Here is a 15,390-nt window from a genome sequence, read left to right as displayed (position 1 = left end):
GCCACCCCGGAACTCGTTAACCAGCAGGGCCAATTATTCATTCAGGATTCGCATGAAGCCGTTAAGGCGCCGGCTGGGGTTTGATGCGCTACGCCTGCGAGTTAAGCGGGGTGGAGAAAAGGCTTGTCTTCCTTAAGCCAATAAATGCCTCACCTAATGGGAAGGTGATTCATGCAGCTTTTAAATGGTATTTACTGGGAGCTTTTCCTCCCCTGCAAGCCTGTGCCTTGGAGATGGTTTGGGCTGTGCTGCCACAAGGAGGCCGTGTCATATTTCTTCTCTTCAGGCTGGGGTGAATTGCGGGCTTGGTTGGTGCTTTAGCTGCGGATGCTCTTTTTGGTCGAGGTGGTTTTCGAGACGATCTTCATGCTGGAGCTGCTTCCCCGTCCAGCTCCGAATCCTCCCATCAGACCTCTCCCGCTGCTGGCGCTGAAGCTGCTTCCTCCAATGCCGTAGCCGAGTCCAGCCGCATTTCCCAGCCCGACCCCCAGGCCCAGCCCACCCCCAGCGCCATAGCTGCTTCCACCGGCCGAGCTGACCACAGCTGTGAAGCGGAAGAAAGCAGAGGTTTAGATGGCACGGAGCAGCAGCCTGCCAGTCACAGAAGGAAAGGCAAACCTTTTGTTTCAAATGGCTGAACCTGGAGATTCAAACGGTTTCCACCAGGTCCCTTGGAGATCCTCCTGCTGTCTAGTATATTTCATCACCATGCAGTTGCCTAATACTCATGCAGAGTTTCTATTCTTCCCCTGCAGGGGGCAGGTTACTAAATCCCATTGAAATCAGGCTGCCTAATTTTGGCTTCCCTTAAAGTTTCCCCTTTGCTCATTTAATTTAACCCTTCTCCTTTCCTGGTCTACAAGTACCTGTCTCTCAGAGATGGACCCATATGCTTTTTCTCCTTATCATTTATTGGGCCAAACTATGTAGTACGGCCCCAATTCTTCCCATTTATACTGATTTTATGACTTTGCCAACCTCAATGGCGTTACTCCCGCTGTCACTGAGAGCAGAATAGGACCCATTTAGGTCTTTCAATCTTTACCCTCCAGACCTTGGGTTTAATTCTGGATTCTTGTTGGTTTGTTGATGTCTTTCTGGTCACAAAAGGTGCTCTCGGGGCAAGACCCTTGCATTCCATTCCACTGACAATAGCCCTTTCTCACACGAGTATTCTCACTGCCTTCCGTAGGCCCAAGGGTGGAAATCACTATTGTTCAGACTCCGACACACAGAGACTCTGCGCCACTTTTGTGGGATTTAGGAGGTTCACATGCCTTGTGCTTGCCCCTTTTCACAAGGGTGATTTGCATCCCAAATACATGATGAGACGTTCTCATGTTCAAGATCTGACCTAAGAGAAATATTCGGGGTACTGCTGTCTCAACTGTGCCATACAGAGCTTCAAAACCCCAAATGCATTACATATCTGCTACCTTGCATGGTACTAAGTATCAGAGGGGTATACACAAAAACAACGAATTCACAAAAACAATTTGTTTTTGTGAATTCTAACACGGTTACCCCTCTGATATCTACTACCATAATTTATTGCAGCCTCATATAGCATCATAAAAATGTAGGGCGGGAAGGGACCTCGAGAGGTTATCAAGTCCAGCCCCCCGCGCTGAGGCAGGACCAAAGAAACCCCAGACCATCCCTGACAGGGGTTTGTCCAACTTGTTCTTCAAAACTTCCAATGACGGGGGTTCCACATCCTCCCTTGGAAAGCTATTCCAGAGCTTAACTACCCTTATAATCAGAAAGTTTTTCCTAATGTCTAACCTCAATCTCTCTTGCTGTAAATTAAGCCCGTTAATTCTTGTCCTACTTTCAGTGGACATGGAGAACAATTGATCGCTATCCCTTTGTATTTCAGTTGCTCTGCAGTATCAGCAAACCCTAGCTCTTCCTAGGAATAATGACTCTCTTTGAGTTGTCATCTCATTGAGCATCTAGCATTTGGGAGCCAGAATACTTACAGATGTTCACTGCACCAACACCTTCTCCAGCTAGCCTGTTAGAGGGGGAAAAAAAGGAAGGTGTTGTTATGATTGTTATAAGCAATTTGCCGCCCAGGATTGTGGTACTGAGTAATTTAGAAGGCTAAAACATTTAGCACTACAGTAAGACCAGTCTTCCTTGGTGAAGTTCAGATGCGAAATTGAAACAATACCCATTAACTTGTAGGAAGATCAATACGTTCTATGTTTGAAATTTGAAATACAGTTTTAGGACCCGAACCTCAGCTGATTTACACTAGCCTAGCCCTGTCAATGTCAGTGGAGTGATACCAACGTTTACATCAGTGGAAGATCTGTCCCTGAAATTCACCACTGGGCAGAAGGCCAGTGCAAAAGACCTATGTAACACCTAAGGGTACGTCTACATAGCAAAGAAAAACTTGTGGCCAGCCCAGGCCAGCTGACTTGGGTTCACGGGGCTTGGGCTGCGGGGCTGTTTCATTGCCTCCCACCTCGCAGGGTCCTAAAGCCCGGGCTTCAGCCTGAACCCAGATGTCTACACAGCAACAAAACAGTCCCACAGCCCGAGCCCCATGAGCCTGAGTCAACTGGCATGGGCCAGCCACAGGTGCCTAGTTGCTGTGTAGACATACCCTGAGTCTCTTAAGTGGTGCACATGTAATATTTTTGGCCATCTGATCTGGATTCAATTTCATCCTCTGAGCATCGAATTGTGTCCCATATTCACAGGCCTTAATAACTCCAATTTCTGTGTATTTCTTTTTCCCTGCACAAAATTCAACTAAAACGAACCCTTTTCCCATTTTATTAAAAAATGTCTTTGAAACTCTTCAAGCTTTCGCTTACTTCACCCCCAGATCAATCTTCCTCCCCTCAACCCCTCCCCCTGGCTGAATATTTTTGGAGTTTTCAGTGGGAATGTGAAAATATTTCCTTTTCGGCAATTGAAATTTTTGGACTTTGGGGTTTTTTTTGACAAAAACTGATTTTTTTTTTTTTTTGCAACAATTTAAACCGAGAAGCCATTTTTTGTCCAGAACTGTTTTAAGGTATTTTTTTCAGCCAGCTCTAATGTATAGCCCACCCACCTGCTCTCCTCTCCTTCCAGCAGCTTCCTGTAGGTGGCGATCTCGATATCCAGCGCCAGCTTGACGTTCATCAGCTCCTGGTACTCCCGCAGCTGGCGCGCCATGTCTGCCTTGGCCTTCTGCAGGGCTTCCTCCAGCTCAGCTAGTTTTGCCTGGGCATCTTTAAGGGCTAGTTCGCCGCGCTGCTCAGCATCGGCAATGGCTGTCTGCAGATTGGCACACTGCGAAGGCAGGAAATGAGTATGATGAATGAATCCCATTGGGAGCGCATGTGCATTTGCAATCTACTAGACTGAGCATTTCAGTAGGACCAATCAGGGGTGGCAAGGATGCTAGCAGAAAGGTTGCAAGCTTGTGGCCCGTATCACTGAACTGTGTGTACAGACACTCCCCGGGTTACGCAAGACCTGTCTTACACAAATTTGCACTTACGGAAAAAGTTCTATAAGCCAGAAATAGGATTTTCGAGTTGCGTAAATTTTTGCACAATGTACGGGTATATGTTTCCGACTTATGCAAAATTTGAGTCATGCAAGGCTTTCCAGAACGGAACGATTGTGTAAGTCGGGGGGGAGTCTGTATGTATTTCTTGACTCAATATGAAACTCAGGGTTATAGAGATTGGCCCAGATCTCCATTTGGTGCCTTTAAGCCACCTCTGCACTCCCTAGATCTCTAAGCTTGACACCCCCTCCAGCCCCTGCCCCCTAAAACAACCTCAGGGCTGTGTAACTTATTCAGCCCTCTCGGCACCATCATCATAATAATCCCTACCTCTTATATTGTGCTTTTTCTCAGTAGTTCTCAAAGTTCTTTACAACAGGAGCTCAGTGTAGTTATCTCCGTTTTACAGAAGGGGAAAGTGAAGCAGAAAGGTGACGTGACTTGCCCAAGGTCATCCGCAGGCCAGTGGCAGAACCAGGATTTGAACCCATCTCTCCACACTGCCCGTTATTGCTGGAGTACAGCATGCTCCAGCCATTGCCTCTCATACTTTTGGTAGCATGGAGCTGCTGCTAAGGCAGTCCTGAATTCCTAGGGGGTTTCCAGTCCTGAAATTCTGAGATCCCTCCTTCCCCTTCGCCCACGTCCCAGCATGTAACTTGCCTGCTTCTTCACATTGTCAATTTCAGAGTGGAGCCTCTGAATCATGCGGTTCATCTCAGAGAGCTCGATCTTGGTGTTGTGCAGGTCGACCCCATGTTTGCCAGCGGTCAGCTGTAGCTCCTCATACTGTGATAGAAGGGAGGGGTGGGATAGAGGTGACACAGTCAGACATGGAGAGGAGGGTGAAATGGGCAACATAGGGGATCACAGTGAGCCACGGGAAACTATTAAAGGGAACTGATTTCTTCCACCTCTTCCTTTGTGGGTAGCTACATTGATGCTTAGAGCTAGGGGTGTGATTCCCATCTTGCATAGACATACTTGCGCTAGCTCTCCTTGAGCTGGTGTGCTAAAAATAGGAGTGTAGTTGTGATCACATGGGCAGTGGCAACGGTGGCACGGGCTAGCTGCCCCGAATATGGACCAACAGGTTCGAGGTGGGTTAGTATGTCTACATGAGCTGGGAATCACAACCCAGACCCAAATGTAGACATATCCTAAAATTCAGTCTTGCTTAGAAACTATAACGCATTTCACTGTTCCCCTGCCTCAGTAAGAAATTCAAGGTCCATATGGCAAGGAGGTGAAATGCATTTCTAAGGGTGTATCTACACTGGGGGTGTAGTTTCCAGCTCAGGTAGACATACCTGCTCTAGCTCTGATCAAGTTAGCATACTGAAAATATCAGTATAACGGTGACGGTATGAAAGGCAGTATGGGATAGCCTTCATGTGTACAACCCCATGTGAAACTCTAGGTCTGTTCTTGGGGCGTACTTTTCCATCCTGCAAAAACTTTTGAGATAAAAAACAACCACAACAAAATTGTCCTGAATTGGGGCAAAGAGTCAAAATTTCAAAAATTTTCATAAACTGAAATTCTCCCCCCTCCCCGCAAATTGTGTTTCGGTTCAGCTTCGATGAATTCAATGTTTTGTTTCCATTTTGACCCCTTTTAAAATTATTTTTAAAGAAATAAAATGAAATAAATTTGAAACAACAAGTCATTTCAAAAGCAAAACATGTTCTGATAATGTTGAAACTTTCCCCTCCAATTCTTTTTTTAAAATGTTGTCTGGATCGATAACAATTCTGCGGAAATTTTCGCTTTGGTTGGAACGACACTTTTCCACAGAAAACTGGTTTGACGAACTTCTCTCCACCAAACCTAGTGATGAATATCCTAGTTCAAACTCTCAGAACTCCAGTGCCACTCACCTTGGTTTGGTACCAAGACTCCGCCTCAGTTCGGCTCCTGTTAGCAATATCCTCGTACTGAGCTTTGACCTCTGCGATGATGCCGTCCAGGTTCAGATTTCGGCTGTTGTCCATTGAAAGGACGACAGACGTGTCTGAGATTTGTGACTGCAAATGAGCTAATTCCTGGAAATCAAAGAAAAATGACATTTTGGGATCTGGATCTCTCCTCCTCTCCTGTTTTGAGCCTTCTTCACAGAAACGTTGCATGGTAAAACACCAACATAAAGGGAACCACAGCCCTGTAAACTCCATGCATGGCTATGAGCATGTATCTCTGAGTGGTTTGATTCTCTCTGATGTAAAGTTGGCTTCTGGGGTGGGTGGGGTGAAAAATGGCATTAGGTTTGCCCCAGGAGACTTGGGAAAATTAGAATGGTCCTTACTGCTTCATAGAGAGCTCTCAGGAAGTTGATCTCGTCAGTTAGGGCATCCACTTTAGCCTCCAGCTCCACCTTGTTCATGTAGGCAATGTCCACATCCTGAAAACATAGGAACAGAGACTGTCTAGCCAAACACTGCACAGCTGTGTTCCCCTATGAGGGCCAGCATGGCCAAACACAAGCTGCCGGAGAACAACCCAGATGTATGGGCTATCTGATCTCTGTGGTTTTTGGATGAAAAAGCTTTCGGTGGACAAAATGTAGAGTGGCTCTAAACAGTCTCTTTCCCCCATGATCATCCCTGTAGCTATTGAATGGAATTTCCAAAGCAATCTGAGGGCGTTAGACACCCAAATCCCATGGGCACTGGGCACTGAACTTCCTTACACACCTTTGTCTATTGCCCCCTGGATTGTTCAGGACCTAAGGGACTTACATGGCCACCGTTACCAAGGTTACGGAGCACCTCGCAGTCTTTGAATGGAGTTATCCTCACAGTGTCCCTATGAGATGGGGAAGCACTATACCCATTTCACAGCTGGAAAATTGAGGCACAGAGCCACTAAGGCCTGAAGGCACAAAAGGAGTTAGCCATTGTGGTGCTCAGATGACTCTGCCCCGGCTGACTCTTTGAAGGTGTATTTACACTGCATCCTACTTTAGGCGGCTCTTAGAGTACGTACACGCCACATCCCATCTGCCCCCCTCTCCCCCAGCACAGGTATAAATTGCAAGGTAGATGACTCTAGCCTGCTGGGTAGAGGACTCACCTGGGAGGTGAGTGCCCCAGGAGCCAGTTGCCCTGCTCCCATGACTCTAATTATTTAATCCAGTGTGCAAGAGCTTCACCAGGAGAGAGTAAGGGAGTCCTAGGTCAGAATATCCTGTAACTCAGTGGTTATGGCACTCACCTCAGAGGCAGCAGTTCCCTCTTCAAATCACTTCTCCCCCTCAGATGAGAGAGGACCTGAACTGGGGATCTCCCACATCCCTTAACCAGTGGGCTAAAAGCTAGGAGGGAGGTCTCCCTTCCCAGCTATTTGGTAATGAACTGTGAATTGCTCTGGGTCTTAGGCGGGAGATAGGCGGCCAGCGGGAGTGAACATCTGTTAACTTTCACGGCAAACGTTTCGGTGCAGAGTGAGTTTCGGCACCTACGGGGCTCGGTGGGAGTTTTGTCGTCCCCAAACTGGTCCTAAGACACCTTACTCCTTTTGCACATTTGGGCCTAGGGGACTTACCCAAGCAACAGAGCAGGGAATTGAAGCTGGGTCTCCCAGCTCCTGGGCTAACTTCTAGCTATTGCTGGGCAGGGGCTGTGTAAGATGGGGAGCGCATGGCAGGCTGGATGGGAGTGGGTAAATGCTCTAAATATGCATGGAGAGATGAGAGTAGTGTCAACCTGAGAAGTGGCAGAACAGCCAGGGTAGAGGTTAACAGCTGGGGCTGACTCAGTGTCCCTTGGGAGCTGGTCCCCTGGGCTTTGGGCCAGGCCCTAGGAGAGGAAGTTCAGGTGCTGCTGGCTGATCCAGAGGCCCATCATTATCCTGGCTGGATGGCAGAAGGAGAGGCAGACCGGTCCGCCAGCTCTACCTACAAGAAGGGTTCCAGCGAGGATTGGGGGGAGAGCTGCGCCCTTTGATCTCTCAGGCTTGAAAGTGTAAAACAAATACAAACAATTCTTTTTTAAAAAATTAAGTCCCCTGTTCCTTTTTTATCGGGATCACTTGCCTTCTTGAGCACCACAAACTCATTCTCTGCAGCCGTGCGCTTGCTGATCTCATCTTCGTACCTGGGCAGGAAGAAGGGTAGACAGGAGCCTTGTTACGGCTGGTGTAAGTATAACTGTTTAGTAGCCATTACCTGCACTCTCCGAGCCCTTGCCATGTGGTTTTCCTTGCATACCCTGGGCTGTTGCTACTAATGGCCAAGATATTTACAGTGGCTATCAAGGAAATTGACAGAGCCTGTTCTGATAGACCATTTACCAGCTGGGCACAGGCCTCCTTGGACATCAGAAGGAGCAGCAGGATGATGTTGTGTATCTTCTGCCTGTATTGTGGCAGGCATATGTGACCAGTCTAGTTACAAATACGGTACCCCGGGGCCAGACAATGGAAGGATGTCATCAGAGAACCTACAAGCCTTCATTAAAGGCATGTTTTATCCTCCTCTAATTTTCCATCCTGCATGAAAGAAGTCTTGTAATCCCTGTAACTTTTCTCAGGCTGGAAGGGGTGGGAGGAGACCTGGTTGAGCTCATCCGTGCCACACCTGCGTTAGTCAGTAGGGGCTGGATTCTGCACTGATGCCTTTCGTCCTGTTGACTTCAGTGGAGCCGCAAATGCAGGGGGTCTGAGGGCAGACTCTGGCCCAGTGCTTGTTTCTGGTACATGAAGAATCCAGAGTCTGAGTCCAGGATTTGACTCTCCTGCTTGGTAGTACATAGCGATACCACTGAGCACTTGCGGGAGTATAAAGGCTAACACTAAACACAGACTGCTGCCCAGCCCATCATAAATTAATTCATTGAGGGGGAGATTAAGGGCTACAATTTAAAGAGAGATTTTGTGCAGCTAATAAAACAAGTCAGGCCGGCCTGACTCTTCATGGAAGGAAAGATTTCAGACACCTCCGCCTCGGGAATACAACAGCCATTAGAGGCGTTATGATGGAACAAAGTGGCAGCCTGCATAGGTTTGTATGTATCTTAGCTGCTACAGAGGGAAAATTCATTCAGCGTGTGCCTATTTCTGTAAAAGCCAAACTGAGTATGTATTTCTTGTTGTGGGACAAATTTGTTTAAAAAGTCAACGGAACAACGCCCCCCCCAAAACCCACTAAAATAAAATCGACAAGGAGAGCAAGCATCTCCCATGCTCCTTTCAACTCCCCGCCTCCATGTACAGCCATGAAACAAGCCACAGGCTTTTCCCATTAGCCAATTAGAGATTCTGGGGGATAATTTCAGGACAGCGGCTCCAATTCATCCCTGTTCAGCAGAGCACTTATGCACGTGCTTTCCTCAGAGACAACCCGTGCCTGCCGATACGGGGGGCATGAGGGCAGCTGGGTTCAGCAGAAGCACTGAGCGTGCTTGAGGCCAGAGTGAACCCTTGGGGCTGTGCGGTCCATCCCTGGAAACAGATCCCGAGAGTCATAGATTTCAAGGCTTGAAGGGATCATGGTGATGATTAAGTTAAACTTTCTGAGTCACACAAACCATAGAATTTCACACAGGAATTCCTGCATTGACCCCAGCAGACTTCATAACAACACGCTCTCAGTCCCTGATTCAGAAAAGCATCATGATTCAGAAAGAGAGCTTAACTTCAAGCATGTTCTTAAGTGCTTTTCTGCATTGGGTCCCTAAACTGGAATTTTGGGGACTTCTGAAAGTCAGGGGAAAAACCCTGCCCCATTGAAATCGGTGAGAGTTTTGCCACTGACCTGCTGAGGGTATAACAGTCAGGGTGCATGAATACGCAGTTCTGCACATTGTGTCATTTTATTTCCTCTTGGCTTGTCTTCATGTACAGCACTGCAGCAGTGTAGCTGCTCCAGGGCAGGTGTGTCGGGCTTCTCCCGTCTGCATGGATAATCCACCTCTGCAAGAGGTGGTAGCTGTGTGGACGGGAGAAGCTCTCCTGTTGACATAGCGCTGTCCACACCGGGGATTAGGTCGGTATAACTACATCGCTCAGGGATGGATTTTCACGCCCCTGAATGACGTACTGATGCCGATGTAAGTTTGTAGTGCAGACCTGGCCTTCGTTTTCCAGTACTACACCGATGGGTATGGCATAAGAATTTGAGTACAATAGCAGAGCATTGCGTAGCAGAATAGAATTCCTTCCAGTTTTGCTTACCTGATCCTGAAATCTTCTACTGTGTTCTGCATGTTCTTCAGCTCTCCATCCAGCTGAAGCCTTTCACCTCCAAGAGCTTCTAGTTGCCTCCTCAAGTTATTGATGTAAGCCTCAAACATGGGTTCAATATTACTTTTCGTGGTTTTTTGCTCCTGCAACAGGCACCATTTGGTCTCCAGCACCTTATTCTGCTGCTCCAGGAACCGGACCTAAATCCCATCAGACAAAATACTGAAGCATTTGAAGTAGCCTCATCAACTTACCAGGAAAAAGACAACACCTCAGCCGCACTTCTTATGAACTAGATGTGAAGGTCTTCTGGTCCGGGACTTTGTCTTACGTGCATTATGGCTTTAAATGGGCATGTACATCTAATACACAACCACACAAGTCAGAAAAACGGGGGCTAATAGTCAATTGCTTCCATCTGTCTAGATAAACGCGTGTATATTCTGGTGCCAGCAGAGAGACAAGGTGGGTGAGGTAATATCCTGGGACCGACACAGCGACAACAACACTGTAGCATCAGCAAACATTTTACATTTTAAGCTCTTGGGACTGAGACCATATCTTCCTTTACATCTTATTCACATTGTTGGGTGCTTAATAAGTGATAAACAGATGTTATTTGAGGTGGGACTTAAAAGAGAGGCACTACAATTTGTTTTAAACTTCATGTTCAACCAATACTCTTATGCAAATTGTTAGACAATCTATTTTTTTTTTTGGCAAGAAAACAGGCTCAGAGAGCTGCTCATGCAAATGCATAATGGAAATTGACCAGCCATGGCACAAAATCTCCTTGCCTACTTTCACAAAGAGGGTAACGCTATTTTAACTTGTCTGTTTTCAAGAACAAAAGTATTTTCCCCAGCTAATTGTGCGAGTAAAAAACATCAGGAATCTTGCACTTCATATGCAAATGTTACAGAACTCTGAGAGACGGGATGATGAAGGATTGAAATCCATATTTCGTGGCTGGACTGTATCATTGTAGCAGATGGAACTAACGCCCTGGATCTGACCAGGGTGCAGAGTGAAAACCCAGATATGAACTGACTGTGAAGATTTTGTCACTCATAATGGAGAACAATATGAATCATAGAACATTTAACACATCTTGACTAGCCAGTGGCATGCATGCCAGGGATAGGCTTCATGGATGAAGCTGATCATGCCTTACCTTGTCGATGAAGGAGGCAAATTTATTGTTGAGGGTCTTGATCTGCTCCTTCTCCTCCTTCCGCACCTTCTGGATGGTGGGGTCGATCTCCAGGTTGAGGGGCGCCAGGAGGTTCTGGTTGACAGTGACTTCATGGATGCCACCAGCTCCGGGTGCGAATCCACCACCGAACCCATATTCAGCTCCACCAATCCTATACCCAGCCCCACCGTAACCTAATCCATAACCATATCCAGATCTAACAGCGTGATAGCCTCCGCTAACGGAAATTCTGTTGCTTCCACCTAGACCATGGAAGCTCCTGCTGCCGAAACCACCAGCACTGACCCGTCCCAGACCTCCGCTACCTCCCCGGGAAACAGAAATGGAGCTGAAGCTGGTTCGGCTACCTGGGATAACGGCAGAGGAGGCACTAAAATTCCTAGTGGCTCCACCTGACCTAATGCTGACGGTTTTCTGAGCCATGGCTTCCAATCGCAAGGCGTGAGGAGCTGTTGGGATGAGATGCAAAGGAGGAGAGAGATCCTTCTGTGCTCTGTGCTCGGGTCTGGAGTGTTCCCCCTTTTTATCTGTTTGAAGAGCTGGGCTTGGTCACAGAAGATCTCAGATCATTTGGCTGAATGAATCAGTTTGGTATGCCTGGCAGTGGCCCATCTTTCCCAACCCGCTAATCACTGGGCTGACCTGGAACATAATATCCTCGCAACCTATAAACTCATAAGCTAACCAGAATTTTCCAACCTGTACTTTTCACCACAGAGATTATTAATTTTTTTTTCCAAAGGCTCCCTCAGGGTTTGCTTTTAACTTTGCACAAACAGCCTTTCATTTTCCAAGCTGAGGGGAATTAAGTAGGAAAGTTGTAGCTGCTGAGACAGCACCATTAGCATTTTTTGCTTCAGAACGGACCGGCTTTGCCACCCTTCTGCTTCCAGGGATCACCGTCCTTGTCCAGTCCTTAGGCATCGCTACCACCATGAAGTCAAAGTGTGTCGTGCCTGAGTAGGGTCAGATGAATGGTGTTCTTAAGTTTTGAAAGACGAGTTGTTCATAATGTTCAGATTCTGACCCTGTTTACACTTGGGTATAAATCTGAAGCAACTCCAGTGAATTCAACAGCTTGTAGCTTCGGATATTTTAAGGGCCAAAGGGACAACTGCAGTAGTGGATCACAAGCTAACTATGAATCAACAGTGTAATACTGTTGCAAAAAAAGCAAACATCATTCTGGGCTGTATTAGGAGGAGTCTTGTAAGCAAGGTACGAAAAGTAATTCTTCCGCTCTACTCCATGCTGATTAGGCCTCAGCTGGAGTATTGTGTCCAGTTGTGGGCACCACATTTCAGGAAAGATGTGGACAAATTGGAGGAAGTTCAGAGAAGAGCAACAAAAATGATGAAAGGTCTCGAAAACATGACCTATGAGGGAAGATTGAAAAAATTGGGTTTGTTTGGAGAAGAGAAGACTGAGAGGGGACATGATAGCGGTTTTCAAGTACATAAAAGGTTGTTACAAAGAGGAAGGAGAAAAATTGTTCTTCTTAACCTCTGAAGATAGGACACGAAGCAATGGGCTTAAATTGTAGCAAGGGCGGTTTAGGTTGGACATTAGGAAAAACTTCCTGTCAGGGTGGTTAAGAACTGGAATAAATTACCGAGGGAGGTTGTGGAATCTCCATCACTGGGGATTTTTAAGAGCAGATTAGACAAACGCCGGTCAGGGATGGTCTAGATAATATTTAGTCCTGCCCTGAGTGCAGGGGACTGCACTAGATAACCTCTCGAGGTCCCTTCCAGTCCTATGATTCTATGATTCCATGATAATCTAGGCTGACATCTTGCATAACACAGGCCGTAGAACTTCACTCAACAATTTTGTTCATAAGATCTCTTGGTATGATATTGTACAACCGTTCCCCAACTACTATTAGGGCACAGCTTTTCACGACCTTGTACAATAAAGGCAAATATGCCAGTAAATATCCTAGTGCATTGAGGTGAAAGGGCATCTTAAGCCTTTTCAGAAGCAAGGACAGTGGCTTCCCACACACACTTCAATTCTCCTTAGTAGTAACATGAACTCCTCTTAATTATGGTGCACTTCATTGGAATGTCTATATTTTGGGGAAATCTCCCAGAGAACCAATTTAGCTCGTTTAGGTGTCCATAAAGCTTCATAATCCTAAATAATGACGACTGTGGATATGCCAGGAGGGAATGATCATACATTCGGCTTAATGGTGAGCTGTTCAGATAGTGTTAATAATAATTGGTCATACTTGGCATTTTGCATCAATATATTTAAAAGGGAAATGATAAGAGGCACTGATGTTATGCTTATTTTTCAGAGGGGCCCGATGAAGGACAGAGAGTTTGCAACTTGTCCAAAATCTCGCAGCCAGAGCTGGGGAACAGAACCTAGATCATCTGACTCCAAGCGGAATGTGTAATTTACTGAGCCCTGCTGCCAGCCAATAACTGGTATTTAACTAGGTTTTAAATAAGTGGGAAATTCTGAGTTCCTGCGTTTTTGTTAAGGGCTGAATCTTGGAGTTTGGGCCTTGACTTCAAGTCGCAACAGAGTTTGGCCCTCCAGTGCCAAACAAAGAAGAAATACAACTGAGAAGTAAAGAGTGTTATTTCAGTTCTTGCCCTTTAATTCAGGCCAGCATGTAATTTTCATTTAAATTTGGGGGATTCAATATACCTCTTTAAATGGTGTCTTCTCTTAGGCCCCAATTCTGCAAAACACTTAACACGCTTAGCTTTAAGCATATGCTTAAGCCCTATTGAGGGACTTAAGTGCATATTTAAGTGTTTGAATGAATCAGGGCCTTAACCAGGACAGTCCCCATGACCAGTATGATTTGCTAGGGTGTCCCTGATGTAATATCCGTTTTTAATATGGGTTTTAATATGGGCTTGATGCGCGAATTTCTGGGTGAAATTCTCTGGCCTGCGTTATGCAGGAGAGCCGCCTAGGTGACCAGAATGCTCCCTTTGAGTTTTAAAATCTTGGATTCTATGAACATCTCACACAGTCTCCATCAGGGGAGTCTCTTCTTCCTTTGCAAGAGGCTGAACTTGGTGTTTTAATAGGTCTTTTCCATTTCTAATTACTATGAGGTTAGTGAATTACATTTTTACTAACCCCTGCAGCTATTGTATCTACACGATAGGGTGAACCATAAAATCTGTTTGCACGAGGCAACTAGATTTATATCCCTGTGTTACTCATAGCATAAAATCTATAAAGGTGATACTATTTTGAAAACTGAAGCAATGAAGCGTGGTGTACCGCTGAGATGTTGACAGACGCTGCAATATTGCAGTGTAAAACACTAGACAGATAGTTTCTCCAGCTGATTGAAAATATCAGCCTCTTCTATTCCAAACATCTAAGGCTAAAATGTACTTTAAACTCGGAGATATAAATTTAGCTCCAGAAGTATACTACCTTGTCTTTGCAACATGGCCTGGTAGATAGCACCCTGGACAGGGACTCAGAGGACCTCCGTTCTATTTCTGGCCCACTGCGTGACTTTTTGGCAACTGTCTGCCTTTCTGTGCCTCAGTTTCCCCATCTGAAAAATAGGGATGGTGATCCTGACCTCCTTTGCATAGTGCTTTGCAGTGTATTGATGAAAAAGCACTGCATAAGGACTAGGTGTTGTTATTGTTATCTTACTAAGATAGCTATTTTTGACACGAGGTCCCTTTCCCCATCCTTTAAAAATAATGAATAAAAGCAGAGTTAATTATCCCAAGGGAGTCAAGCTTTTGGAATTTGGCAATTAACAGCACATGGGCCTCCTTTCTCTTGCACTGCATGTGCCAGTCAGTTTTCTCACTGAGTAGGTTTCTCATTTCATTTTGTGTCCTCACCAAATTATAAAGGAAGTTTCCCATTGCCAGTTCCTCCCATTCATCCCTAGCCGCTCTTCCAACCTGTGTTGGCTGACACTTATTTCTGTCTCAGGGCTAGATCATGTCTCTCCCTGTGGAAAAACCCATGGGAGAGGGAAACGTCTGTTGGAGACTCTTCTTCTTACTCTTCTCCTCAAACAAAGGGGAGGGATTCAGGCTCACAGAGGGTAGAATGTGGGTTGGTCAAAAAATTTCAAAATGGCTCAGCATCAGGGAAAGACTGTAGTGCCTCATGAGAGATATAGTCTGGCCAGCAAGCAAGGCCCATATAGGAGAAAGGGGGCATGAGTGGTTTGGAACCACAACTCCCATGAGGCACCACAATGGTTCAAGTGGACACAGAGATTAATGTTGACCTGACCGGAAACTAAATGTTTTTATTGAAAATATTGAATGGAAACGTTTTCAAATTGAAACGTTTTCAGAACTTTTAGTTCCATGAAAAGTTCCTACATTTGGACTGTTGGGGCATGAAAACAAATATGGAAATGCCAGAATTTCCCGCAGGATGGTAATTCTCTTTGTCTGACCATTCTCGTTGACAGAGGAAGAGCACGAGACCTATTATGAAGGGGATTTAAATTGCTCGTGGG

At 46.0% G+C, this 15,390-nt stretch overlaps 1 protein-coding gene across 1 annotated transcript; it reads right to left on the bottom strand.

Moving 5' to 3' along the window:
- Positions 1-317: 317 nt before the first annotated feature.
- On the bottom strand, positions 318-11,336 carry LOC140901015 (keratin, type II cytoskeletal cochleal-like). The gene is made up of 9 exons (XM_073319149.1): positions 10,872-11,336; positions 9,689-9,897; positions 7,551-7,611; positions 5,823-5,918; positions 5,398-5,562; positions 4,181-4,306; positions 3,074-3,294; positions 1,983-2,017; positions 318-544 (listed from the first exon to the last, which is right to left on the bottom strand). Exons 1-9 carry the CDS (start codon positions 11,334-11,336, stop codon positions 318-320), a joined length of 1,605 nt encoding a protein of 534 aa, XP_073175250.1.
- Positions 11,337-15,390: the final 4,054 nt, after the last annotated feature.

Source organism: Lepidochelys kempii, chromosome 20 (assembly GCF_965140265.1).
Source record: "Lepidochelys kempii isolate rLepKem1 chromosome 20, rLepKem1.hap2, whole genome shotgun sequence".
NCBI lineage: Eukaryota > Metazoa > Chordata > Testudines > Cheloniidae > Lepidochelys > Lepidochelys kempii.
This window is presented reverse-complemented; position numbering and strand designations above follow the sequence as displayed.

Bases quoted from the DNA above. Each gene is read 5' to 3' on its own strand.
- LOC140901015 (XM_073319149.1), bottom strand. From the start codon at position 11,336: ATGGCTCAGAAAACCGTCAGCATTAGGTCAGGTGGAGCCACTAGGAAT. The intron at 5,563-5,822 runs GTAAGGACCATT...TTTGATTTCCAG, and splicing joins TGAGAGCTCTCTATGAAGCA to GAATTAGCTCATTTGCAGTC. The intron at 4,307-5,397 runs GTGAGTGGCACT...CTTCTATCACAG, and splicing joins AGTCTTGGTACCAAACCAAG to TATGAGGAGCTACAGCTGAC.